Source organism: Arvicanthis niloticus, chromosome 6, assembly GCF_011762505.2.
Source record: "Arvicanthis niloticus isolate mArvNil1 chromosome 6, mArvNil1.pat.X, whole genome shotgun sequence".
NCBI classification, from domain to species: Eukaryota; Metazoa; Chordata; class Mammalia; order Rodentia; family Muridae; genus Arvicanthis; species Arvicanthis niloticus.
Window position 1 is genome coordinate 36981292 of NC_047663.1, and position 26424 is coordinate 37007715.

At 37.6% G+C, this 26424-nt stretch overlaps 1 protein-coding gene across 1 annotated transcript in view; it reads left to right on the plus strand.

Moving 5' to 3' along the window:
* Usp32 (ubiquitin specific peptidase 32) overlaps positions 1 to 26424 on the plus strand; it is a 148257-nt gene that overhangs the window by 48954 nt on the left and 72879 nt on the right. Inside the window, exons 3-7 of the mRNA XM_034505184.2 lie at positions 1964 to 2069; positions 6067 to 6185; positions 9791 to 9950; positions 22872 to 23003; positions 25860 to 25967. Coding sequence (XP_034361075.1) covers positions 1964 to 2069; positions 6067 to 6185; positions 9791 to 9950; positions 22872 to 23003; positions 25860 to 25967 — 625 coding nt within the window. The remainder of the gene's footprint in view (positions 1 to 1963; positions 2070 to 6066; positions 6186 to 9790; positions 9951 to 22871; positions 23004 to 25859; positions 25968 to 26424) is intronic.

The following is a 26424-nucleotide window of genomic DNA, read 5'->3' on the forward strand; positions in this document are numbered from 1 at the left end:
GAAGAATCTCTGAGGGAAGGGCAGCCTGGACCCTGGGCTGGAAAGTTGATGCTTGGGGCCAGGGTGTGCCAGCTAGGGACTGAAGGATGCTCGAAGAACCTGGGGGCCAGGTCTGCTTTGATATGTAAAATATGCACCTCAGGCCCTTGTCCCCCAAACACTGCCAAATTTGCTGTGAGAAATTGAATTTAATAGATTAATATTTGCAAAAGATTGTCTAGAAAAAGGTTTTGTAGATAAAAATGAATTGATGGATCACATGTTCACTAAAAATTCAAATGGAAAAGCATTCTTTTGGAAATTATATAAAGTTTTAAAAACATTAACTTGATGCCATTGACTATTTAATTTTCCTTCAACGTTAGGGATTGAGCCAGTGCCTTGCACATGCCAGTCCAGTGCTTTATCTGTATATATATACACACACACACACACATACACATACCAAGGCTTGTTGACTTTTAGTCATGTGCTTTAAAAGATATTTTAAAGTTTACTCAGAAAACAGTATTTTCTGAAGCAAACATCATGAATTTATATCAAACAGCTGAGATTATAGACCTGCACCACCATGCCAATGCCAAGTCTTGCTCCTTTTGTTTTGTTTTGAAACAGAGTCTGACTTTATAAGTCTGGCTGGCCTGGAACTCATTATGTAGACCAGGCTAGCTTTGAAACTCGTAAAGATGTACTTCTCTCTGGCTGTCCAGCATTTGGATTATAGACATGGCAATACTGTACTTGGCCCTTGTTCATTTTCCATGTATGACCATACCATGGCACACAGGTGGATATCAAGAAAACTTAGAGGAGTTGTTTCTCTCCTTTTACTTTGTGTGTTTCAGGAATTAAACTCAGGTTGTCAGGCCTAGTGTTGAGCTCCCTTACCCACTGAATTGTCTTACTGGCCCATAAATAATCTTTGACTATATAAGTTTTAATAATGAATGAGTAATGTAATAATTTTAAGTAATTTGTAGTCATTGATGATACTGTCCTTTTTGTGTCTATAGTTTTTATTCTATTATAAATATTGTAATAAATTTCTGTTAATAAATGTTTTTGTGGTTTATTATTCTGAACATTAGGGAATGTCTTTCTCATCAAAAATAATATATATGTAAGTTTAGCCAAAATTGAGGGACACTGTAATTATACAAAATCTTTTATCAAACTATTACAGTTACTCAAGGAAGTTTTTTTTTTTTTCTTTTTGGAATCTTGATAAAGATCCAAACAAACTAACTAGTCAATTGTGTCATCCTGTAAAGTGTGTATATGTAGAGTAGGTAGGTATATCAGCTGAGTGTTGTAATGAGGTACAAAAGAAAAGAGAGAATTGTTAATGGCATTTTAATAAATGTTTGTTGAAGTTTTTCTCTTAACCCAGCTAGCTCTCAAATAATAGAAACTGGACTAGTATATTTACCTATTAAGCTCTAAGGGCACAACTGAGTAGTGTTACTCCATTTTAATTTGTTCTAATCTGACTACCTCCCAACCAAAATCTCTAAAATACTTGCATTTTATGGCTTTCTCTGCTTAGCCTTTGTCTCGGACTCTCTACCCATGGCCGATCCCAGCTTCTCTCTCTTGCCACCACCACCCCACCCCACATCCCTGGCAGGAAGGAAGTCCACTCTTGTTCTCTCCCCTGCTAAGTTATTAGCTAATTAGCCTCTTTATTGACCAATGGGCCAAGAATTGAGGAGCAATGTTTACACAACATTGATACAGGAGATTCTCAGAATAAGGATTGTAACCAGATATGGGGGAACAGAAATCAGTGTTTGAATAACTATACAGGGCACGACAACATGCCTACAGAAAATCATTGTTTCACTAAAATTAATCAGAGCATTGTCTGGAGGTGGAGACAAGGTTAGTTTAGTTATGGATGATGACACCTCATATTCTTGGTAACTGAAACATTTCTAAGGCTGGCTTTCTGTCGTTTCTTCAGGTGATTTACTGTTCTTTTGGTGGAACATCCAAAGGACTGCATTTCAATAACTTAATAGTTGGACTCGTCCTCCTTACAAGAGGCAAAGATGAAGAGAAAGCAAAATGTAAGTTCTTTTATCTCAAGTGATAATAGTATCACACGTGTAGAATAATCAACCTCAAAATCTGGAAATTCTAATGGCTATTTCTCCAAAGATACAAAGTGACCTGTAAGCACTTAACAATGTGGCTAGTCACCAAAGTGAGCTAAAACTATTGTGATATCACATCATATTTTTAATGAAATGTTATAACTATACTGACAAGTATTTATAAAAATTCCAGTCCTTGATCTTTGTTGTTGAAAGTGCAAAATGACAATGCAACCACTTTAGTTTTTTTTTTTAACTTTTTTTTCCTTTTTTCTTTTTTTGATTGATTTATTTATTTTATGTATATGAGTACACCATTGCTCTCAGGACACACCAGAAGACGGCATCAGATCCCATTACAGATGGTTGTGAGCCACCATGTAGTTGCTGGAAATTGAACTCAGGACCTCTGGAAGAGCAGCCAGTGCACTTAACCACTGAGCCATCTCTCCAGCCCTATTTTTTTTTTTTTTAAAGTTTATTTATTTTTTATTTTTTAAATTGAATATTATATTTACATTTCAGATTTTATCCCCTTACCCCATCTCGCCCACCTAGGAGCCCCCAATCTTATCCCCCCTCCTCCTTCTTCTATGAGGATGTGCCCCCACCTACCCCCCCCACTTGGTGTCCAGCCTTCATGGGACCAAGGATCTCCTCTCCCACCTATGCCCAACAAGGCCATCCTCCCCTACATATACAATACAGCTGGAGTCACGTGCAGAAGATAGGTTTTTTTTTTTTTTTTTTTTAAATTTGCTTATTTTTCCGTTCTGGGAATTAAACCCAGGGCCTATCTGGATGGATAAATGTCAATTTTTGCACAATAAAATCTTTTTTTTTTTTTTCCTAGACAGGGTTTCTCTGTATAGCCTTGGCAGTCCTGGAACTCACTCTGTAGACCAGGCTGGCCTCGAACTCAGAAACCCACCTGCCTCTGCCTCCCAAATGCTGGGATTACAGGCGTGTGCCACCACTGCCCGCCTTGTACAAGGAAAGGAAGTAAAGTACTGATCTGTGTTTAAACATAGATAAGCCTTAAAAATATTTTACTTGAGGGGCTGGTGAGTGGTTTCAGCAGTTAAGAGCATGCATAACTAGCTCTTCCAGAGGACCTGAGTTTAATTTCCAGCACCTGTGTCATGAGGTAAACCACTGCCAATAACTATAGCTCTAGGTCTGGCCTTTGTAGGTACCTGCCTTCTCATATGCACATATACACATAAATAAAAATAAATATTTTAAAAATATATGTGTATATATTACTGAATAATGGGGTGCTATTTAGAGTAGACCACACATTATGATTATAGTTATGTGATCTTTCTAGAATAAGCGACCAATAGAGGCAGAATATAGTAGCTGGGACTGTCAAGGTACTTGGTGGACAGGGAGATAGAGAATGAATAGCTCCTGATGGGTATGAGAACTTTGGTTTTATGTTTTCACTTTCCTCTTTCTGTGGTATTGGAAATTGACATGCTGTGAAAGTGCTCTGCCACCAGCTGTATTGTTAGTAGGTATGAAATTTCTTTTTAGGTTGATGAAAATGGCCTGAAATTAGTGGTAATCGTTATACAACCATGTACATATACTAAAAATTACTAACGTGTACTAAGGTATATGTTTTTAAAAGATTAATTTTTTTTAGAATGCGACCTATATCACTAAGACTGTTAACTTAAAAAAGAAAAATCTGACCAGGTCTGGTGGTGCATGCCTTTAATCCCAGCAATGGGAGGCAGAGGCAGGTGGATATCTATGAATGTGAAACCAGCCTGAAGCCAGCCTGGTCTATATCATGAGTTCAAGGACAGCTAGAGCTACATGGTGAGGTCTTGTCTCAGAAAACTTAAAACAAAACAAATAAAACCCTGAAGAAAAAAAAAAGCCTGGGGGGAAAAGAAAGAAAATTTAAAGACTTAAACTTAGTAGTCTGTTTTTTCCTTACTTTATAAAACCAAAAGTTAATTTAATTCTGTAAATTAGCTATGGTCAGAAAATGTAGGTCCTCTTTTCTTATATAGCCTAGGTTGGCCTAGAATACTCATGTATCAGCCTCTTATCTTTCCAGGCTAATGAGGATTTAAATTATAGAGAGCTAATCACATATGGTGACACATACTGTCATTCCAGCACTGGGGAAGCAGATGCAGGAGAATGGCTTAGTAGAGGCCAGTCTGTGCTATATAGTGAGAGCTAATTTAAAACAACAACAACACACACACACACAACACAATAAAAATAAAACAAATAGCGCTGGGAATGTAGCTCAGTGGTAGAGTACTCGGCATGTACAAGGTCCTTGGTTTTTATTCCCAACAGAAGAAGGGAAAGGTCTAACATGCATAAATTATATGTAAGTACTATACCATTTTATGTATTTAGGTACATTTTAGAATGTTCAAAGGGTCTTAGAACCAAGCCCCCATGATCCAAGGAGACTAGAACTTCAGTTCACCTCTCTTTGGGACAATGTTCAAGTCCTAACAATATTTCAGGAATACATGAGATGTGTACTTTCACCCAGCTTATTATTTCGTAAAATTCTGTCATCTGCATCTAACATCTTGATGTTTCAAAAAGGAAACAGCTAGCCGGGCGGTGGTGGCGCAAGCCTTTAATCCCAGCACTTGGGAGGCAGAGGCAGGTGGAGTTCTGAGTTCGAGTCCAGCCTGGTCTACAGAATGAGTTCCAGGACAGCCAGTACTTCAGGGTTATCCTCAGCTACATATCAAGTTGGAAGCTGCATGACACTCTATCTTTAAAAACAAAACAACAAAAAGAAAAATGTGATGAATTATCCTTCATTCTACAAAATCCTTGAATTTCTACCCTTCTCAGAGATTAGTACTCTCAGAGATTTAATGACCTCTTTTATCTTTTGCACATTTTTATGTATTCATATTTTTATTTCTATAAGCGTATCTTTAACAGTTCAGTAGGTTTTCAACTTTTAAATGGCTTACAGTTATTTTGAAATTTACTACCCCCCGTGAATATCATATTTCTTTTTGCTTACTCATCTTTAAGAACATCCTCTGTTTAACCGCTGTATGGTATTTCATTATATGTATGCATACATCTCAGTTTGTTTTGTTTTGTTTTTTCAAGACAGGGTTTCTCTATGTAACCCTGGCTGTCCTTGAACTCACTCTGTAGACCAGGCTAGCCTTAAACTCACAGAAATCTGTTTGTTTTTTATCTTAATAAATATTTATTTTCTTTCTAATTTTTGCTCTTACAAATAGTAGTTAAGTAAACATCTTGCATTTTGTGCACAAGTATTAGCATCTCTAAATGTTAAAATGGGATTGTTTAGAAGTAGAGTTTCTGACACACATCTTTTTTTAGATTTTGACAAATTTAGACTGGTTACATTTATTCATATACTCATCATATTTTGTAAGAGATCCTGGCCAGGGGCTGGTGGTGCATGCCTTTTATTCCAGCTTGAGAGGATCTCTTGAGATAGAGGCCAGAAGTCAGCCTGGTCTGTAGATCGAGTTTCAGGACAGCCAGGGCTACACAGAGAAGTCTTGTCTTGAAAAAACTAAAAAGGGAGATGGGAGGGAGGGAAGAATGGAGGGAGGGAAGAGAGAGAAAGAGACAGGTGTGTGTATATATATATATATATATAGAGAGAGAGAGAGAGAGAGAGAGGCAGACAGACAGACAGAGACAGAGAGAGGCATCCCATTTCTCCTGGTGTTTGCTAATACTTGGTATTAACCTCATGTATGAAAAATACCACACAATTATTTTGAGGAATAAATTAAACAGACAGAAATGGTGCACACACTTGTAAGACTGTAGAGCAAGACCATTTCAGGAGGAGGAGGAAGAGGCCAATGAAGATGACAACAATAGCAAAGTGTACTTATGAAGTGCAATGAATTATGCCTTTCTCCTCCTTTTACTTTAACTAAACTGTACTAGATATAAAGATTAATTTATTTTTCTTTCTCAGATATTTTTAGCCTTTTTTCAAGTGAATCTGGGAGCTATGTTATACGGGAGGAAATGGAAAGAATGCTCCATGTGGTGGATGGTAAAGTCCCAGATACACTCAGGAAGTGTTTCTCGGAGGTACATTTAAAGATTTATATTTTGTTTCTTTGTGTTGATGAAGTGTTAACACTTTGTGATAAATGTGACTATATGGATGCTTATATACATAGTGTTCTTAGTATTTTTTTATTTAATGATTAATGTTTCAAGTCTTTATGTGATGTGTTCAATAAAGTTTACTTGTATTATCTAATAGCCCTATAGGAAAATAAACTAGAATAAGGGAACTGGGTATTGATGGGGAGGAGTCAGTTGAGTATTACTTTCTAAGATAATTAGGAAAATCTGTCAGATAAAGTGAAATTCAAGAGTTCATGTCTCCTATTACTCCTATGTTTATGAATTAGAAAGTTCTTGATTTTGGGACCAAAGAGATGGCTCAGTGGCTAAGATTAGTGCATGTTACTCTTCCAGAGGACCCTAGTTTGATTCCCAGCACCCAGTTGAAGTGGTTCGCAACTTCACAACTACACTAAATCTGGCAGTTGTATCTCTGGGGTACCTACCCTCATATGCACATACTCATACATGTGCATAATTATAATAATAATAAAACTTAGGAAAAAAGAGAAAATCCTCAACTCTACTATAAAGGCTGTTAATTGTTTATGCTTATATTATAATGTTACACTCTCCCATACAGGTACACTGACACCATTGCACACTCAGGCTCCTGAAGAGATTATAGGTGTAACACCATACCACATTAGATCTATCTACCATTTCCATGTGTTAGATGCTAAAGGATAGACTTCTTATATTTTGGTTCTGTAATACTTAACTTGAATTTGCTGTAATAGTATTTTATCATAAATTGGGCTATACATTGTTTCTTTCTGGTAACAAAAAGTTGATGGTCAGGAAAGAAGTCTTTGTAAATCAAAGTAATGGATTTTTCACAAAGATAGCAAATGTATTAATATTCTGTTCTTTTTTCAGAGAAAATATATAGTTTTACATTTAAATAAGGCTTATTTAGACATTCCTATTTTGTGGATGAGAATTAGAAGTGTTTGGCTATCTGTTCCTTAAAATTATTTGTAATAGCGTATATATTAGGTAGCAATTAGTACTATAAGAAAATTAAATAGAATGAGAGGTAGGTGCTGAGTCTTCTCTCAAGAACCCCTATAGTGACAATATTGGAGTTTTGATTTCTTTGAAAAACACAAATGTTATGGGAATGTGTTTTTGTTTTATCTCAGGTGTGGTGATAATGTGGATGCTTTAGACTGTCCACAGCAGCTGACTATGATTTGTCTCTTACTCTAGTAGAGGTGTGATTTGCCCCCTGCAGAGAGGTTCTGTGATTGTGTGATGTTTTGAATTCTGGGGACTTTTCAGAGGGTATATAAATGCTAGGCCCCAAGAGGCATGGTGGATTGTTGGTTATTGTTAGTTGCTGTTTGTTAATAGTTGTCATAAAAAAGAAACAAGAAAAAGAAATCAGATATCCCGACAACAAAGATCAAACTTGCCCCAAAGAACTCAATACCCCTAATCATCAGGAAGTAGTCCAATGATACCATCACCCCCGTTCCAGTCTGTGACTTTATTCAGGGATCTCTTTCCATTCCTCTGTATCCTTCTTTCTTTCCTATTAGTGACTGGTGGTAAAACAGGGGATTGGGGGGGGGGGAGGGGAGCGACGGACAAGGGAGGATAAAATAAAGGGTGGGCTAAAGAACCCACAAGGTAGCCAAAGGCCAGCTACACACCCCCTTTTGAGGTTTTACAAACGTTTCATTATATAGCCATGATTGATTACATGACTATTGGTGATGAATGTAGCCTTCAGCTTCCTTTCTCCTCTAGTGTTTGGCAGAGGGGCTTAAAATTAATTGTTACTATCAGTCACTAATATTGTAGTCAATATTAGTGTGCTACCCAGTGGCTGTGAGCTGTCAGCCTAGTAACACACAGGGATATTATGGAGCTCAAGAATTTTAAGGTGTATGTCAGGGAAAAAGGAGGAAAGCCAAGTATAGAATTAATAAAATCATAACTGCCTTTAAAAAAAGCTTACTGTAATAATGATACCAGTACTAGTTAGACTTATCCAAGTATATTGAGTTAACTGTGTAAATGTGTACAAACCTGTGGATTTTATACTTCTTTATTTTTAGACAAATGTGGATAGGATAGAATCCTTAATCTTCATGTCTGCAGTGTCCTCTTGTGTCCTGGTCTCAAATATGAGACAAGGCTGTCAGTATTGTGTCCATAGTTTGCATTGCATTGATACTAAGTGTTCTAAACTAGTAGGCTAAGCATCCAATTGTACTTAGTAGGATCCTACTGAACAATGTAGATGTTGTTTTATGTCATTTCTGTAAGGGTTGGATTTGTTCGGCCCCTGAGTGTCAGTCTTTGTTACATTTCCAATGAGGTTTTTGGTTTTTTTTTTTTTTTTTTTTTTTCTTTCTCAGAGAAATACCTACTCTTTATTAAACTTAAGAGCTATTGTCCAAGCAAGGGCCTTGACTTAGAGAGCAATGTCAGCACACTTTTTTTTTTTCAGCCTAGATAGTTTTCTTCTCTAAAGATTTAGTAAAACAAATATAAAAGATAGGAAGTTGAGAAGAGTATACATGGAGGGGATTTAGAGGAAGTTAGAGGGGTGAGACAGGGAGGTAAAGATGATCCCATTTCATTTCTTAAAAGGAAAGCAAAAAATGGAAATGAATTTATTTCTTTAGTGGGAGGTTGTTAAGACTGAGTCTTATTATATACCTCTAGCTGTCCAAGGACCTGTCCTTGCTGTGTAGACCAGGCTGACCTAGAACTCAAGAGATCCTCCTACCTCTGTACTGGGATTAAAGGCCTGTGCCACTAAGCCTGTCCAACTTATTTTTGATGTATGGGATCCTTATTATCGATTTTAAGTGAGACTTCTAGATAACTTTTTAACTTGCAAATGAAATTTAAGTTTTAATTTAGGCAACTTTAGTTAAAATATACTGATTTAAATTATAGAATGCTGAAGATAAGGGATAAGTGAAAATTTGGACTAATTAAATTTTCTTAAGAATAAGAGAAACAATTTTTTAAAATATTTTATGTGTATGCCTCTTTGCCTACATGCATGTATGTGCTCCACATGTATGCCTAGTTCCTGAAGAGCTAAAAGAAGGTTTTGGATCCTCTGAAATTGGAGTTAAGAATATTGTGAGCCACTGTGTAGGTGATTGGAACTGTGCCCAGGTCCTCTGTAAGAGCAGCCTGTGTTCTTAATTATTTAGTCGTTCCTCAAGCACTAGGTTTACTAAAAAAAAATTGAAACAAATATAAATACAGCCTTCAAATTTCAGACATATTGTAACAAATAAAATGTAGTTTATAATTGGCAATTGACTGCTTTAACAAATTGATAATTTACAGTTAGCACATAGACTTTATGCATAGATTTTATGGGTTTTTATAGATTTGTGAAGTGCAGCTGTTTTGTTTTTCAAATGACAGTTTGTTTTCCAAGTATGTGTGTTTTGTGGTGTTATTTTAGTAGCCCTTAGTTTTAGGTAGTAGATGGGAAAATGTCAACCACTAATATGTTTAAAGTTGTTCAGGCTCTAAGTACTTTACCCTAAAGTTGTACTAAAAATGTTTTCTTGTTTCAATTTTAGGGTGAAAAGGTAAACTATGAAAAATTCAGAAATTGGCTTCTTCTAAACAAAGATGCTTTTACCTTCTCTCGCTGGCTATTGTCTGGGGGTGTATATGTGACCCTCACTGATGACAGTGACACTCCTACTTTCTATCAAACTCTGGCTGGAGTCACACATTGTAAGTAATGACATTATATTGTTTCTGTTCACCTTTAAGAATTTGCCTGATAGTAACAGAATCTGCTTATAAAAATGAAAGGGTTTTTGTTTCTGCTTTTTTCTTCCAATAAATAATCAATGAGATGCTGGAGCATGAAAAGTCCAGCCCTGTACTAATTGTCTTTAATAATGCTCTGTTAGTTTCTTGAGCTGTTGCCTGCAGATTACCATGATTTATAAACTGAAGCAAGAGAGAAATCTAGTATCCAGGATTTCTGCTGGTTGAAAGGACTCCTGGTAGAGGAAGAACTCATCCTTCTTCCTGCCTTCAGTAATTCTAAGCATTCCTTATCTGCTTCTGGTTTTTTGTTTTGTTTTGTGTTTTGGTTTTTCAAGACAGGGTTCCTCTGTAGCCCTGGTTGTCCTGGAACTTGCTCTGTAGACCAGCCTGGCCTGGATCTCAGAAATCTGCCTCTCCATCCCACGTGCTGAGATAAAGGTGTATACCACCATAGCCTAGCTGCCTAGCTTTTTTAAAAATATGGTTTCAGGGTTTTGAACTCTGGTCCTCATGATTGCACAGCAAGCACTTCAACTTAGGTGTCGGTCATATCAGAAGGTTATTTCTTCTTTGACTTTTTTAATTTTTAATTTTATTTTGTGTGTATGAATTAGTGTATGTATGTGTACCACCTCTGTACAGAAGCCTGCAAAGGTCAGAAGAGGGATTGGATCTTCTGGAATTGGAGTTAGAGATATTTACAAGCCACCATGTTGGTGCTGGGTACTAAACCTGGGGGTCCTCTATAAGAATAGTAAGCACTCTTAACCACTGAGCTATCTCTCATTCCCTTCTCCAAGGTGGTGGTTGTTGTTGTTGTTGTTATTTTTATTTTTTTACTATCTAGTCATTACCTGGGTCTCACCTCCCACAGTTGCTCATCTCATTCTTCCTCTCCCCTGTCTCCAAGAGGATCCCCCTCCCCCAGCCAGGCTTCCCCACTCCCTGGGGCCTCAAGTCTCTTGAGAGTTAGGCACATCTTCTCCCACTGAGGCCAGACCAGGCAGTCCTCTGCTCTATATATGCCAGGGCCCTTGGACCAGCTTGTTTATGCTACCTGGTTGATGGCTCAGTGTTTGGAGATCACAGGGTTAGTTGAGAGACTGCTGGTCTTCCTGTGGAATTGTTCTCCTCCTCAGCTTCTTCCAGTCTTTCTCTAATTCAACCACAGGGGTCCCCGACTTTAGTCTAATGGTTGGGTATAAGTATCCTGCGACTGTATCAGCTGTATGCTGGGCCTCTTGAAGGGTAGCCATTCTAGGCTCCTGTCTGTAAGCACACCATAGCATCAGTAATAGTGTCAGGCCTTGGAGCCTCCCCTTGAGATGGATCCCAAGTTGGGCTGGTCATTGGACTGTCTTTCCCTCAGTCTCTACTCCATTTTTGTCCTTGCAGTTCTTTTTAGACAGGAACAATTCTGGGTCAGAGGTGGGGTTTGTTGTTGTTGTTGTTTTTCTATTTAAATTTATTTATTTATTTATTTATTTATTTATTTATTTATTTATATTGGCTATTATATTTACATTTCAGATTTTATCCCCTTACCTCATTCCCCACCCACCCACCCAGGAATCTCCTATCCCATCCCCCCTCCTCATGCTTCTATGAGGATGTGACCCCACCTACCCCTCCACTCCCACCTTCCCACCCTCCAATTCCCCCCAACTCAGTGTTCAGCCGTCATGGGACCAAGGATCTCCTCTTCAACCTATGCCCGACAAGGCCATCCTCCCCTACATATATAGATGGGGTCATGGGTCCCTCCCTATGTGCTCCCAGGCTGATGGTTTAGACCCTGGGGAGCTCTGGTTGGTTGGTATTATTGCTCTCCTCATGGGCCACAAACTCTTTCAGCTCCTTCAGTCTTCTCTCTAACTTCTCTATTGAGAAACCCTTAATCAGATCAGTGGTTAGCTGTGAGCATCTGCCTTTGAATGCATCATACTCTGGCAGACCTCTAAGGAGGCAGCTATATCAGGCTCCTGTCAGCCTGCACTTCCTGACATCCACATCAGTGTCTGCCTTTGGTGACTGCACATGGGATGGATACCCAGGTGGAATGGTCTCCAGACGGCCCCTCCTTCAGTTTCTGTCCCACACTTTGTCTCCATATTTGCTCCCTTGAGTATTTTGTTAATCCTTCTAAGTAGGACCGAGGCATCCACACTTGGTCTTCCCTCTTCATGAGCTTCATGTGGTCTGTGAGTTGAATCTTGGCTATTTCAAGCTTTTGGACCAATATCCACTTATCAGTGAGTAAGTACCATGTGTGTTCTTTTGTGATTGGGTGACCTGACTCAGGATGATATTTTCTAGTTCCATCCATTTACCTAAGAATTTCTCAAATTCATTATTTTTAATAGCATAGTAATACTCCATTGTGTAAATGTACCACATTGTTTGTATCCATTCCTCTGTTGAAGGACATCTGGGTTCTTTCCAGCTTCTGGCTATTATAAATAAGGCTGCTATAATGAACATAGTGGAGCATATGTCCTTGTTATATGTTAGAGCATCTTCTGGGTATATGCCCAGGAGTGGTATAGCTGGATCTTCGGGTAATGCTATGTCCAATTTTCTGAGGAACCACCAGACTGATTTCCAGAGTGGTTGTAACAGCTTGCAATCCCACCAACAATGGAGGAGTGTTCCTCTTTCTCTACATCCTCAGCAGCATCTACTATCACCTGAGTTTTTTATCTCAGCCATTCTGACTGCTGTGAGGTGGTATCTCAGGGTTGTTTTGATTTGTATTTCCCTGAAGACTAAGGATGTTGAGCATTTCTTAAGGTGCTTCTCGTCCATTTGAGTTTCCTCAGTTGAGAATTCTTTGTTTAGCTCTGTACCGCATTTTTAAATAGGGTTATTTGGTTGTCTGGAGTCTATTTTCTTGAGTTCTTTGTATATCTTGGATATTAGCCCTCTATTGGCTGTAGGATTGGTAATGATCTTTTGCCAATCTGTTGGTTGCTGTTTTGTCTTATTGACAGTGTCCTTTGCCTTACAGAAGCTTTACAGTTTTATGAGGTCCCATTTGTCAATTCTTGATCTTAGAGCATAAGCCATTGGTGTTCTGTTGAGGAACTTTTACCCTGTGCCTAGGTATTTGAGGGTCTTCCCCACCTTCTCTTCTATTAGTTTCAGTGTGTCTGGTTTTATGTGAAGGTCCTTTATCCACTTGGACTTGAGCTTTGTACAAGGGGATAAGAATGGATTGATTTGCATTCTTGTACATGCTGATCTCCAGTTGAACCAGCACCATTTGTTGAAAATGCTGTCCCTTTTCCACTGGATGGTTTTAGCTTCTTTGTCAAAGATCAAGTGATCATAGGTATGTGGGTTCATTTCTGGGTCTTCAATTCTATTCCATTGATCTTTCTGACTGTCTCTGTACCAATACCATGCAGTTTTTAATCACTATTGCTCTGTAGTACAATTTGAGGTCAGGGATGGTGATGCCCCCAGAAGTTCTTTTATTGTTGAGAATAGTTCTCGCTATCCTGGGTTTTTTGTTATTCCAAATGAATTTGCAAATTGCTCTTTCTATCTCTATGAAGAATTGATTTGGAATTTTGATGGGGATTGCATTGAATCTGTAGATTGCTTTCAGCAAGATGGCCATTTTTTACTATACTAATCCTGCCAATCCAGGAGCATGGGAGATCTTTCCATCTTCTGAGATCTTCTTCAATTTCTTTCTTCAGAGACTTGAAGTTCTTGTCATACAGATCTTTCACTTGCTTGGTTAGATTCACTCCAAGGTATTTTATATTATTTGTGACTATTGTGAAGGGTGTCATTTCTCTAATTTCTTTCTCAGCCTGTTTATCCTTTGAGTAGAGAAAGGCTACTGATTTGTTTGAGTTGATTTTATATCCAGCCACTTGCTGAAGTTGTTTATCAGGTTTAGGAGTTCTCTAGTGGAAGTTTTAGGGTCACTTAAGTATACTATCATATCCATCTGCAAATAGTGATATTTTGACTTCTTTCTTTCCTATTTGTATCCTTTTGACTTCCTTTTGTTGTCTAATTTCTCTGGCTAGGACTTCCAGTACTGTATTGAATAGGTAGGGTGAGAGTGGGCAGCCTTGTCTAGTCCTGATCTTAGTGGGATTGCTTCAAGTTTCTCTCCATTTAGTTTGATGTTGGCTACTGGCTTGCTGTATATTGTTTTTACTATGTTTAGGTATGGGCCTTCAATTCCTGATCTTTCCAAGACTTTTAACATGAAGGGATGCTGAATTTTGTCAAATGCTTTCTCAGCAACTAGTGAGATGATCATGTGGGTTTTTTCTTTGAGTTTGTTTATATAGTGGATTACATTGATGGATTTCCAAATATTGAACCATCCCTGCATTCCTGGGATAAAGCCTACTTGATCATGATGGATGATTGTTTTGATGTGTTCTTGGATTCAGTTTTCGAGAATCTTATTGAGTATTTTTGCATCAATATTTATAAGAGAGATTGGTCTGTAGTTCTCTTTCTTTGTTGGGTCTTTGTGAGGTTTAGGTATGAGCGTAATTGTAGTTTCATAGAACGAAATTGGGTAGTGTTCCTTCTGTTTCTATTCTGTGGAATAGCTTGAAGAGAATTGGTATTAGGTCTTCCCTTGAAGGTCTGATAAGAATTCTGCACTAAAACCATCTGGTCCTGGACTTTTTTTGGTGGGGCGACTTTTACTGACTGCTTCTATTTCTTTAGGGGTTATGGGACTGTTTAGATGGTTTATCTGCTCCTGATTTAACTTTGGCACCTGGTATCTGTCTAGAAAATTGTCCATTTCATCCAGATTTTCCAGTTTTGTTGAGTATAGGCCTTTGTAGTAGGATCTGATGATTTTTTTTAAATTTCCTCAGTTTTTGTTGTTATGTCTCCCTTTTCAGTTCTGATTTTGTTAATTTGGATACTGTCTCTGTGCCCTTTGGTTTGTCTGGCTAAGGGTTTATCTATCTTGTTGATTTTCTCAAAGAACCAGCTCCTGGTTTTGTTGATATTTTGTGTAGTTCTTTCTGTTTCTACTTGGTTGATTTCAGCCCTGAGTTTGATTATTTCCTGCCATTTACTCCTCTTGGGTGTATTTGCTTCTTTTTGTTCTAATGCTTTCAGGTGTGCTATCAGGTTGTTAATGTATGCTCTCTCTCTCTAGTTTCTTTTTGTAGGCACTTAGAGCTATGAGTTTTTGACTGTGAGATGGCAACCCCATTCCTCCACTTGATTTCCTCCCTGTCTTATTACTGTAGGTGGCCTCTACGAAGTTATCTCTTTCCACTGTTGGGCATTTTATCTAGGGTCCCTCCCTTTGAGTCTTAAGAGTCTATCACCTCCCAGGTCTATGGTACTTTCTAGAGGGTCCCCCACCTGACATTCCTCCCCCCAAAGTTGCATATTTCCATTCATTATGCTAGCCCTTGGGGCTTCTCTCCTGTCCCCACCCCCCAATACCTGATCATGTTCCCATTTTCCCCTCCCCTATCTCACCCAGCTCCCTCCCTCCCTCCCTCCCTCCCCCCCCTCCCTCCCTCCCTCCCTCCCTCTACCTTCTGTGATTGCTTTCTTCTCCCTTCCAAGAAGGAATGAAGCATCCTCATTTTGGCTCTTGTGCTTGTTAACCTCCTTGAGTTCTGTGGATAGTATCCTAGATATTCTGTACTTTTTTGGCTAATATTCACTTATTAGTGAGTACATATCATGCATGTTCTTTTTGGGTCTGAGTTACCTCAATCAGGATGATATTTTCTAGTTCCGTCCATTTGCCTGCAAAACTCTTGATGCCCTCATTCTTTTTTTTTTTTTTTTTTTTTTAAAGATTTATTTATTTATATGTATATGAATACACTGTTGCTGTCTTCAGTCACCAGAAGAGGGCATCAGATCCTATTGCAGATGGTTGTGAGCCACTATGTGGTTGCTGGGAATTGAACTCAGGAACTCTGGAAGAGCAGTTAATGCTCTTAACCACTGAGCCATCTCTCTAGCCCCATGCCCTCATTCTTAATATATTCTTAAATAATTTATTCATTGTTTTGTTGTGGGACATCTGGGTTGTTTCTAGCTTCCAGCTATCACAGATAAGGCCTCTATGAACATAGTATAGCACTTGCCCCTCTGGCATGGTGGGGCATCTTTTGGGTATATTCCCAAGAGTGGTATAGCTGGTTCTTCAGGTAGATCTATTTCCAGATTTCTGAGGAATCTCCAGATTGATTTCCAGAGTAGTTGTACCAGTTTGCAATCCCCCCAGTAAAGGAGTAGTGTTCCTCTTTCTCTGCATCCTCGCCAACATGTGCTGTCACCTGAGGTTTTGATCTTAGCTATTCTGATTGGTGTGAGGTGGAATCTTAGGGTTGTTTTGATTTGCATTTCCCTGATGACTAAGGATGTTGAATATTTCTTTAAGTGCTTCTCAGCCATTCAAGATTCCTCAGTTGAGAATTCTTTGTTTAGCTCTATACCTCATTTTTTAATAGGGTTATTTGGTTCTCTGGAGTCTAACTGCTTTTTTTTTTTTTTTTTTTTTTTTAAGAATTTTTATTTATCTTAATGTATGTGAGCACACTGTCACTGTCTTTAGACACACCAGAAGAGAGCACGAAATTCCATTACAGATGGTTGTGAGCCACCATGGGGTTGCTGGGAATTGAACTCGAGACCTTTGGAAGAGCAGTCTGTGCTCTTAAGAGCCATCTGTCCAGCCTGGAGTCTAACTTCTTGAGTTCTTTGTGTATTTTGGATATTAGCCCTCTATCAAATGTAGGGTTGGTAAAGATCTTTTCCCAATCTGTTGGTTGCCATTTTGTCCTATTGACTACATCCTTTGCCTTACAGAAGCTTTTCAGTTTCATGAGGTCCCATTTATCAATTGTTGATCTTAGAGCCTCAGCCATTGGAGTTATTTTTAGGAACTCCTTCTTCCCTGCCTCCCATGCCAGTGAGTTCCAGGCTCTTTCCCTCTTTCTCTTCTATTAAAAATACTATAAAGTGTTGTTTTTCCTAATATTTCCCATGCTTTTATAAAGGAATTTCAGAAAAAATATGTGCCTACAACATCTTTCTTGAAGTATGTTTTCAAATAAATTAATAAGAGACTTTCAGGTTTCCATATACTACGTTGTAAGAGTGAATAAGCCTGTTTAGTCATTGATTTCTTTTGAGTTGTGGATTCCATAGTAATTGCCATAGTTTGAGTGAATTTTTTTCAGTATCATTTATTGTATTTTTCTATCAAAAAATATATTGTTCTTTTTAACATGTGTCTCACTATAAAATTTGTGTGTTTTAGTCCTTTGCCACATCTCATATTAGAGCCTTCTTTTAATGGGGGGAAGGGTGTTTCAGTGACAGTAGGACCATAGACTGCCTTTTAAACCTGTATCTGGTTCACTATCCTCTTACTTGTCTGTAATGATATAAGGCTTACAGCTATCCTAAGTAAATCTCAGAGGGCCGTTGCTCCTGAGAGCAGGTTATCTCCTCAGAAACGTTAGAGGACTGTGTTATTATATGAAAATATTTGACTATTGAGCCTGGCCTTTTCCATGAGTATCCATTCTGGCATTAAAGAGCTCTTGTAGAGTTGGAGCCTTCTGTGAGGTGAGACTTGATGAGAATGGCCCAAAGTCAGGCCCAACAGTTTAGAATGTTGGGAATATAGTTTGCTGTGGTATTCCCAGAAAGAATTGTTTTTACAGGTGGATGTATATATATATATGTATATATATATATATATATATATATATATATATATATATATGTATGTATATGCATTTAGCCACTGGAGTGAGAGTTTTGTTATACATTTATTTACCACCTACAAATAAAAGAAGTATTGAATTTGTTGCCTCTAACTTTCTTTTTTTTTTTTAATGATTTTTTTATTTTTATGTACATTGGTGTTTTCCTGCATGTGTGTCTGTGTGAGGGTGTCAGTTACAGACAGTTATGGAGTTACAGACAGTTATGGGCTTCCATATGGACACTGTGAATTGAACCTGGGTCCCTTTGAAGTGCAGCTAGTGTTCTTAACTGCTTAGCCATCTCTCCAGCCATGTTGCTAATTTTCTTAAGTGAAAATAAGGTTATTGAGTCTTCTCTAAAAGTTCAGTTGCCAGTTCTTATGAAATTCATAGATGTTTGAGGAATTTGTAGTCTATATTCAGAAAATGAACAGTGTATGTATGTTAGCACTAAAGCATACTTCTAGAAGGTGACCGACCATTACCACTCTTTCCTCTTTCTAAATATATTCTCTCTCTCTCTCTCTCTCTCTCTCTCTCTCGCTCGCTCTCGCTCTCCTCCCTCCCTCCCTCCCTCTCTCTCTCTTTCTCTCTTACACACACACACCCCACATTTTTATTACAAAGGGGGAAATGTGTTTTTACAGGAGGTTAATGAAAAATTTACAAAGTTAAAATCAGTTAATGTAATTTTTTTCTATGTTGAATTTTTTTCATTTTATGTTTTTATTTTAAATGTGTATTGGTGTTTTGCCTATATGTATATCTGTGTAACTAATGTTTGCCTGGTGCCTTTGGTGGGTAGAAGTGGTCATTGAAGCCCCTGAGACTGGAGTTACCAATAGATGTTAGCCATCATGTAGGTTCTGGGAATCAGATCCAGTCCTCAAGAAGAACAGCCAGCATTATTAAGCACTGAGCCATCTCTCCAACCCCATCTATTTAAACTTCTGTATTAGACACCCTTTGTATGCTCAATACTGAGAAGTATAGAAATGTGAATATAGCTTCTGTTGACATCTTTTCTTTCAGGGTCAGATATTTTATATTGCTAATGCATTACTTGAAAGAAAGCTTGGAAGAAAAAAAAAATGGAAAGAAAGCTCCATGTGTGTACAGAAAGTACTTTACCAAGTGAGCAGTCTCATTGGCTTCCTCCATCTTATGTTTTGAGACATGGTCTCTCAATGAACTTGGAACTGGCTTCAATTTCTTTCCAATTGCTAATGCATTGCTTGAAAGAAAGCTCTAAAGGAGCCAGTTTCTTTTTTATAATCGCCATACTTCATGATAGAATAAACAGACATCTTGTTTAGGAATAGAGGAGAGAAGTGACATCTCATTTAGATATCAGATTCCAACTCTGCTGCTTGCTAAAATTTTAGATTACTTTTTGTTCTGTTCATGACTTAGAATAGTTTTCTTTATGAATTTTTAAAATTAGCGAGTTTTACAGTGTTGTCTCCTCAAGAGGTTATAATGTGGAATATATTTGCTCTTTCCTTAAACTACCTGCTTATGAGTTAGATGGTCCAGCTTGATTCCTGAAATTTTCATAAAGATGGAAAGAGAGAACTGGCTTCATAAAGTTGTCCTGTGGCCTCGACATGCACACTTTCTACCCCCATATACACTTACCAATAATAACAATAATAAAATTAAAGATAAAAACCCTAGGGGCTCAGTTGGTAAAGTTCTTGCTGCATAAACATGAATTCAGATACCACCACCCATGTGGTAGTGCATGTCTATAATCCTAGAACTGGGGAGGCAGAGACAGGAAGTTTCTAGTTCCAAGTTCATTGAGAGACCATGTCTCAAAACATAAGATGGAGGAAGCTAATGAGATTGCTCATTTGGTAAAGTACTTTCTATACACACATGGAGACCTGAGTTTGGATCTCTGGTACCTACTGAATGGACAGGTGCTGTGATACAGATCTGTAACTCTGGTGTTAGTAGGAGAAGGCAGAGACAGTGAATTCCCAGGGACTCACTTATTCAGGCTAGCCATAAGGTTGTTGATAGGATCTCTGGCAGTAAGAGCCTAGAAGTTTCCTTCTGTTTCTTTTGTTGTTGTTGTTCCATGTTCTTTTCTATAGATGTTGGTTCTAACTAGTGTCTCTCTTCTACTGATAAATGTCTTTGGTATTCCTTTTTGTACAGTTCTGTTATTGTTAAATACTGTGTTGCCTCACAAAGCCCTCATATTTCATGTTTTTTAGAATGATTTTGCTAGTTTTTTTGTTGTTGTATTTACTATTTTGTCCTTTTACTTTTTGCCCCTTTTTATCTGAAGATATTTATCTTATTTTCTTTGTTTAATTTATAATATTTATCTTGATTTTCTTACTATCTCCTCTTCCTCTACCCAACAACAGTTTTCTCTGTGTAGCCCTAGCTCTCCTGGAATGCAGAGATATGCCTTGAACTGCTTCCTGAGTATGGGGATTGACGGTGTATGCCACCTCTGGCCTGGTCTTAAACATTCTTGTCCTTCTTCCCTTTCTCCCTCTTTCTGTGCTAGGAGTCTAACTCAGGGCCTCACATCTGCTAGGCATATGCACTAGGACACTCATGAAATTGTTTCATTACCAGAAATTTGATTATTTCTTGCATTAGTGTGGTTAAGTGTGAGGGATAAGTTCTTATTAAATTTTGAAAAATTTCAGATATAATATTACACATATAATATTACATACTTCTAATTCCATCATTTTGGAGGATGATGTTAGTAGATTTCTATGAGTGTAGCACCAGCCTTGTCTCAGTGATGAGTTCCAGTCCATCCTGGGCTATATAGGAGATCCTGTCTCAAAAAACAAAACAAAACAAAACAAAAACAAAAAAACACTTAAGAGACTGAAACAGGATCATTGTGAGTTGAGGCCAGTCTCCAAAGAAAATTTGCAGCTATAAATACTTTTAATACTTTCTTCCTGTTTGTTTTTGGTTTTTTCATAGTTGTATTTATGTTTGATATTATCTTATAGTTACTTTAGTTCTAATGAGTTATTCAGCCTGTTTTCTCTTTGTTCTTCCATTAGAATAGTTTCTGTTGCCCAGTGTTCATGTTTTCTCATCTCTCCCTTTGCCCAGTCCCTAATCTACTGAGTCTTCTAATGGGTATATTTTAATTTTAAATGTTATTTTTCATCTTTGTTAGTTCCAGTTAGTTCATGTTCTTATCTCTTATATTTCTTTAGTTGTTTGTTTTTTGGGTTTTTTTTTTTTTTTTTATTTGGTGGGGGTCGGGTGTTGTTGTTTCTCAAGACAATTTTTCTGTGTAGCCCTGGCTGTCCTGGAATTTACTTTGTAGACCAGGCTGTCCTGTAACTCATTACATTGACCGAGGCTGGTCTCAAACTCAGATATCCACCTGCCTCTACTTCCTAAATGCTGAGATCAAAGATGTACATTACTACTGCCCAGCTAATTCTGGATATTTATAACTCATAGTTCTCAAGCCTTGTCTCTTTCTATTGTCTCTTATTTCTTAGCCTTTGTGCTGATTAGTTTTTACCTTATTAGTTTTGTGTTACATCTTCTTACTTTTTTCATGTTGTTTTTTTACATCCTCCCGCCCTCTCCCTCCCTTCCTCGTGTGTGTGTGTGTGTGTGTGTGTGTGTGTACATGCCATTGCTGTATGTGTGGAGTTCAAAGGACAGCTTGTGGGAATTACTTCCTGTCTTGCCATTATGTGGCTTCCCAAATCAAATTCAGGTAGTCAGACTTGGTGGTAAGCTCCTTCACCTGCTGAGCCATCTGCTGGCCCTCTTTCACATTTGTTTCCCCAATTGTGAATGCTATGTGGTATCTCCCCAGCTTGTGGGAATTTTTCTTTGAGTTCCTAGGCAAGCTTCAGTGGGTTTCACTGTGTATAACATAAATTAGCTGCCAAAACAACGTGCACTTGTACAGGTTTCTGGAATTCTTTGCATAACTTTTTTCTATCAATTTCTCCTCCTGATTTTTCAGCTACTTTAACCTTCCTGCAGTAACCTACATTTGTAACAGTGAAATCTCTGAATTGAGACTCCATACCTTTTGCCACCCTGAAGATGTAGGCACAGACAAAAGCAGGACTACTAGTAGACATGTTCACCTGATAGTAGCTTCTTGATCTTAGGATCCAAGTCCTGCACTGCCTGTTCTTGAGTTTCTGTGACTGCTTGATTTATATAGTTGTGTAAATAGTTTCTAGCTATTTATGGCCAGAGGGCAAGTCTGATGTCAGTTGATATTTCATTATGGCCAAAAGGGGACAGTCCCAGAATTATATTTTAGTAAGATAACTTTGAGTACCATACTTCACTGAGAATAAAATACTTTCATGCTTCCTAAATTTCACTTTAATCGTTTGGGAGAGAAGCAGAAGCATTTAAAATAAGCATTCACCAGGAGTGATGGCACATGCCTTTAGTCCCAGCATTTGGGAAGCAGAGGCGGGTGTCTCCAAGTTTGAGGACATCCTGCTTTACAAAGGGAGTTCCAGGACAGTCAGGGCTGTTATACAGAAAGATTCTATCTAAAAAAAGAAAGAAAGAAAGAAAGAAAGAAAGAAAGAAAGAAAGAAAGAAAGAAAGAAAGAAAGAAAGGAAGGAAAAAAAAAAAAAAAACCCAGTAGCTGCAGTTGGAGTTGTCTCTGTTCATATTCATTCTTTCATGATTTTACTGTTTGCTATCATGCATATTGTATTAGCTATGTGAATTAAATCTGCACCCTGCTATTCTGATAGTCACTATCTAATCAGGAGAAAAGATATGCATACACAAAATTTAAATCTAAGGTGGAGGTTGAATATGACTAGAATAGATTAGTAGTATATGATTTTATATTTTAGCAGTCTGCCTAATGGGAAATTGTAGCTTCTTTTTCTCTGAATTTTAAATTCTCTTGCTTTTGTTACTTTTATTTCATTTTCTTAAAATTTTTAATTATGATTAAGTTTGTCTTTTAATGTGGGTTTTGGTCGTAATTGGTTTTAGTCATTGAACTGAGAAAATATGCCCTTAAAAGATATATGTGTGTGTGTGTGTGTGCATATATATATGTAAAATTTATTTATCAGGATAAACTAGTGGCCCAAAAGGGCATTCTGGGCATTCTGAATTTATAATCTTGTTTGATTTGATTCTTAGTGGAAGAATCAGACATCATTGATCTGGAGAAACGGTATTGGCTACTGAAGGCCCAATCCCGAACTGGACGTTTTGACTTAGAGACCTTTGGTCCATTGGTTTCACCACCTATTCGCCCTTCCCTGAGTGAAGGTAGGAAATGTTCCTTGGATTTTTTGTTTTTGTTTTTTAAACAAACAAACAAAACCCAAGTATTCATTCGGTTAAAGTAAATAGAATGAATCAAGTAAATAAACTGAATCCATCTTATTTCTAACCAAAACAGATTTAACTCTGACAAACTATGTTCCTGTAGATTTCATAGTTCTTTGTTAATAGGGAAGTGATAAGGTCATTGTCCTTAGCTTCATATTTTACTTGTATGATCTTGCCTGAGTCAGTTAGCCCTCTGTACCTGATATCATTAGTATGACAGTGCTCTACTAAGATGTGTCACTGGATAGGATGTGCAAAGGGAAAGCTCCAGGTTTCCTCACATGACCTATTTCTTCCTTAGCCACCTGTTTTTCATTTATGTAAGACTTCACTGGTGCCCCCTTCCCTGAAAAGAGAATAGAAGCTTCTAGATAAGAGTATCCCTGAGGGCTGAAGAGATGGCTCAGTGGTTAAGAGCACTGACTGCTCTTCCAGAGGTCCTGAGTTTAATTCCCAGCAACCACATGGTGGCTTAATCATCTGTAATAGGGTCTGATGTACTCATATGGGGTGTCTGTAGAGAGCAATGGTGAATAAATAAAAAGAGTATCCCTGAGATCTAATATAGCTCCAGTATCTTTTTTTTTTTTTTCCTTTTAAAAATAAAGAAGCCAGATGGTGATGGCACACGCCTTTAATCCCAGCACTTGGGATGCAGAGGCAGGCGGATTTCTAAGTTCGAGGCCAGCCTGGTCTACAGAGTGAGTTCCAGGACAGCCAGGGCTACACAGAGAAACCCTGTCTCGAAAAACCAAAAATAAATAAATTAATTAATTAATTAAATTAAATCAAATAAAGAATATTGGGTGTTGTGGCACATGAATTTAATTCTACCACTGCAAAGTGGATCTCTGAGTTTGAGTCCAGCCTGATCTACAAAAGGAATTCAAGGACAGCCAGGATTGCACAGAGAAACCCTGTTTTGAAAAACCAAACAAATAAAAAATAAATAAAATAATAAAAATATAAAGAAGCATTGTGGATGACACTGTAAACATATTTGAAATCTGAATACTTGGGTTTTACTTTTGATTATTTATTTGGGTTTTAGTTTTTTAGTTCTTTTTTTCTTTAGACTTGCTATTTTATGTTATATAAGTTTTACCTGAATATATATGTATGTGCTCCATGTGCATGCCTGGGCCTCTCAGATGAGATCTCCTGAAACTGGAGTTTCACATGGTTGTAGCCACCATGTAGGTACTGAGAAGTAAATCTGAGTCCTCTGTAAGAATACAATGCTGTAACCATCTGAGCCATCTCTCCAGCCTAGTTTTTGACTTAAGTTTTTTAACTTTTCTTAGGAAATTTATCTAATTTTATTATTTTGTTTTTGTTTTCATTTTCTTGTTTTTATTTTCTGTGTATAAGTGTTTTGTCTACATGTATATATCTGTGCATCATGAATGTGCCTGATGTCTTCACAAAAGCCAGAGGAGGGCATTAGATCCCCTAGGACTGGACTTAAACATGGTAGTTATGAGCTACCACATGAGTGTTGGGACACAAGCCCAAGTCTTCCAGAAATGCATTCAGTGCTTTTAATTGCTCAGCCATCTCTCCAACCCAATTTTTTTTTTTTGAGACAGGGTGTCATGTGACAAATTCATTTCAAACTCAGTATCTAGCTAAGGATGATCTTTAACTGTTTCCCCAAGTACTGGGATTATAGGCATGTTACCATGTCTGGCTTAGTTCTCTAAACTGAAACTGAAACAGTAAGTTAAATAGACTCTTGAAACATAGGACCTGCATTTTTTTTAATAACTAGGATATTTCAGTAGTTTTCCTTAGTGGAAGTAGAACACATAGCACTCTGGATGGGTGGGTGGGTGGGTTAGTTGATTTGTTTCTTTCTGTCTGCTCGCTCTTTCTCTTTCTCTTTTTCTTTCTTTCTTTCTTTCTTTCTCTCTTCCTTTCTTTCACTGTGTGTGTATTTGAGAGAGAGAGGGAGGAAGAGAGGGAGAGAGAAAGTTTTACAAAAAGGTACTATAGTAGAGTTTTTTATAGTAATGTATTTCCTTTCCCAGGAAAAGCTTTATGAACGTTGTTTATTAATGATCCAGTAATATATATTTGAACATTCACATAATAAGCTCAATTTTCTCTCTACTTTTGTCCTTTCTCCTGCCTCTATATGGCTTTATATGGATAATTGTTACAATTTCTGACCTTTCTGGATTCTTAATTTTCATTTGTCACCTTTGAAAAATGTAGGTATCTTTAAGCTATTAGATAGTTTTTACTAGAGAAAGTAAAAACAGATACAAGCAATTGTGTATTCTGCTGGGGGAATGAGTGAGTTTCAGTTGTAATTATACTACAGAAAAAAAGAAATGTTTCCTTGAACTTTTTTTTTTTTAATGTAGCCACTTGTCTCGGGATTTATTGCTGTGAGAAGACACCATGGCTACAGCAACTCTTTAAAAGGGAAATATTTCATTACAGTTCAGTATCATCATAGGGGGAAGTGTGGCAGACATGGTGCTGGAGTTGAGAGTTCTACATCTTGATCCACTGGCAGCAGAAGGAGACTGTGTTACACATTGGCCATAGCTTGAACACAAGAGACCTCAAATGTCACCCCCATAGTGACACAGTGACACAGTGACAAGGCCACACCTCCTAATAGTGTTACTCCTTATGGACCAAGCAGTCAAACACACGAGTCTCAGGACCATTCCTAATCAAAACACTACACAACTTTATGTAAAAGACATTCTTCTTGTCAGCATAATATTAGGAAGTTTGTTGACTGTGATTTATAGTGTCTTTTTCTTATTATTATTATAGGTTTATTTAATGCTTTTGATGAAAATCGTGACAATCACATAGACTTCAAGGAGATATCCTGTGGGTTATCAGCCTGCTGCAGGGGCCCCCTAGCTGAAAGACAAAAATGTAAGTATGATAAACAGTGTCTGTAAAGTGTCACATTAGGATACTATGTAAAGACAGAATTAGCTTTCATCCATTCAACATCATTTATGTATTAAGGATTGAGTTTCTTAACTTGCAGGTTGGTAAATAGTGATCTCATAATTGGTGATTAGTGAGTTGAATCTAAGGAAGCATTAACCTAGTTTGGATTCTTTTAAGTTATTAATAAAATTAGTTTTCTTGGAAAATCTATAATTATGATAATTGGGTAAACAGTTTTTCTGCAACAGAATCTTATCTTAGACTGATCTGGCATTCTTGACTTTCCTCTCTCAGGTAGAATACTAAATTTGGAGGTTCGAGCCACCATGCATAACTGAACATTTTAAATACTAGGAAATATTTTGTTAGTCTATAGAGTATTTTCTGTCTTGCATAATTTGAAACATAGCTCATTGTCTTTCATTTATATACATTA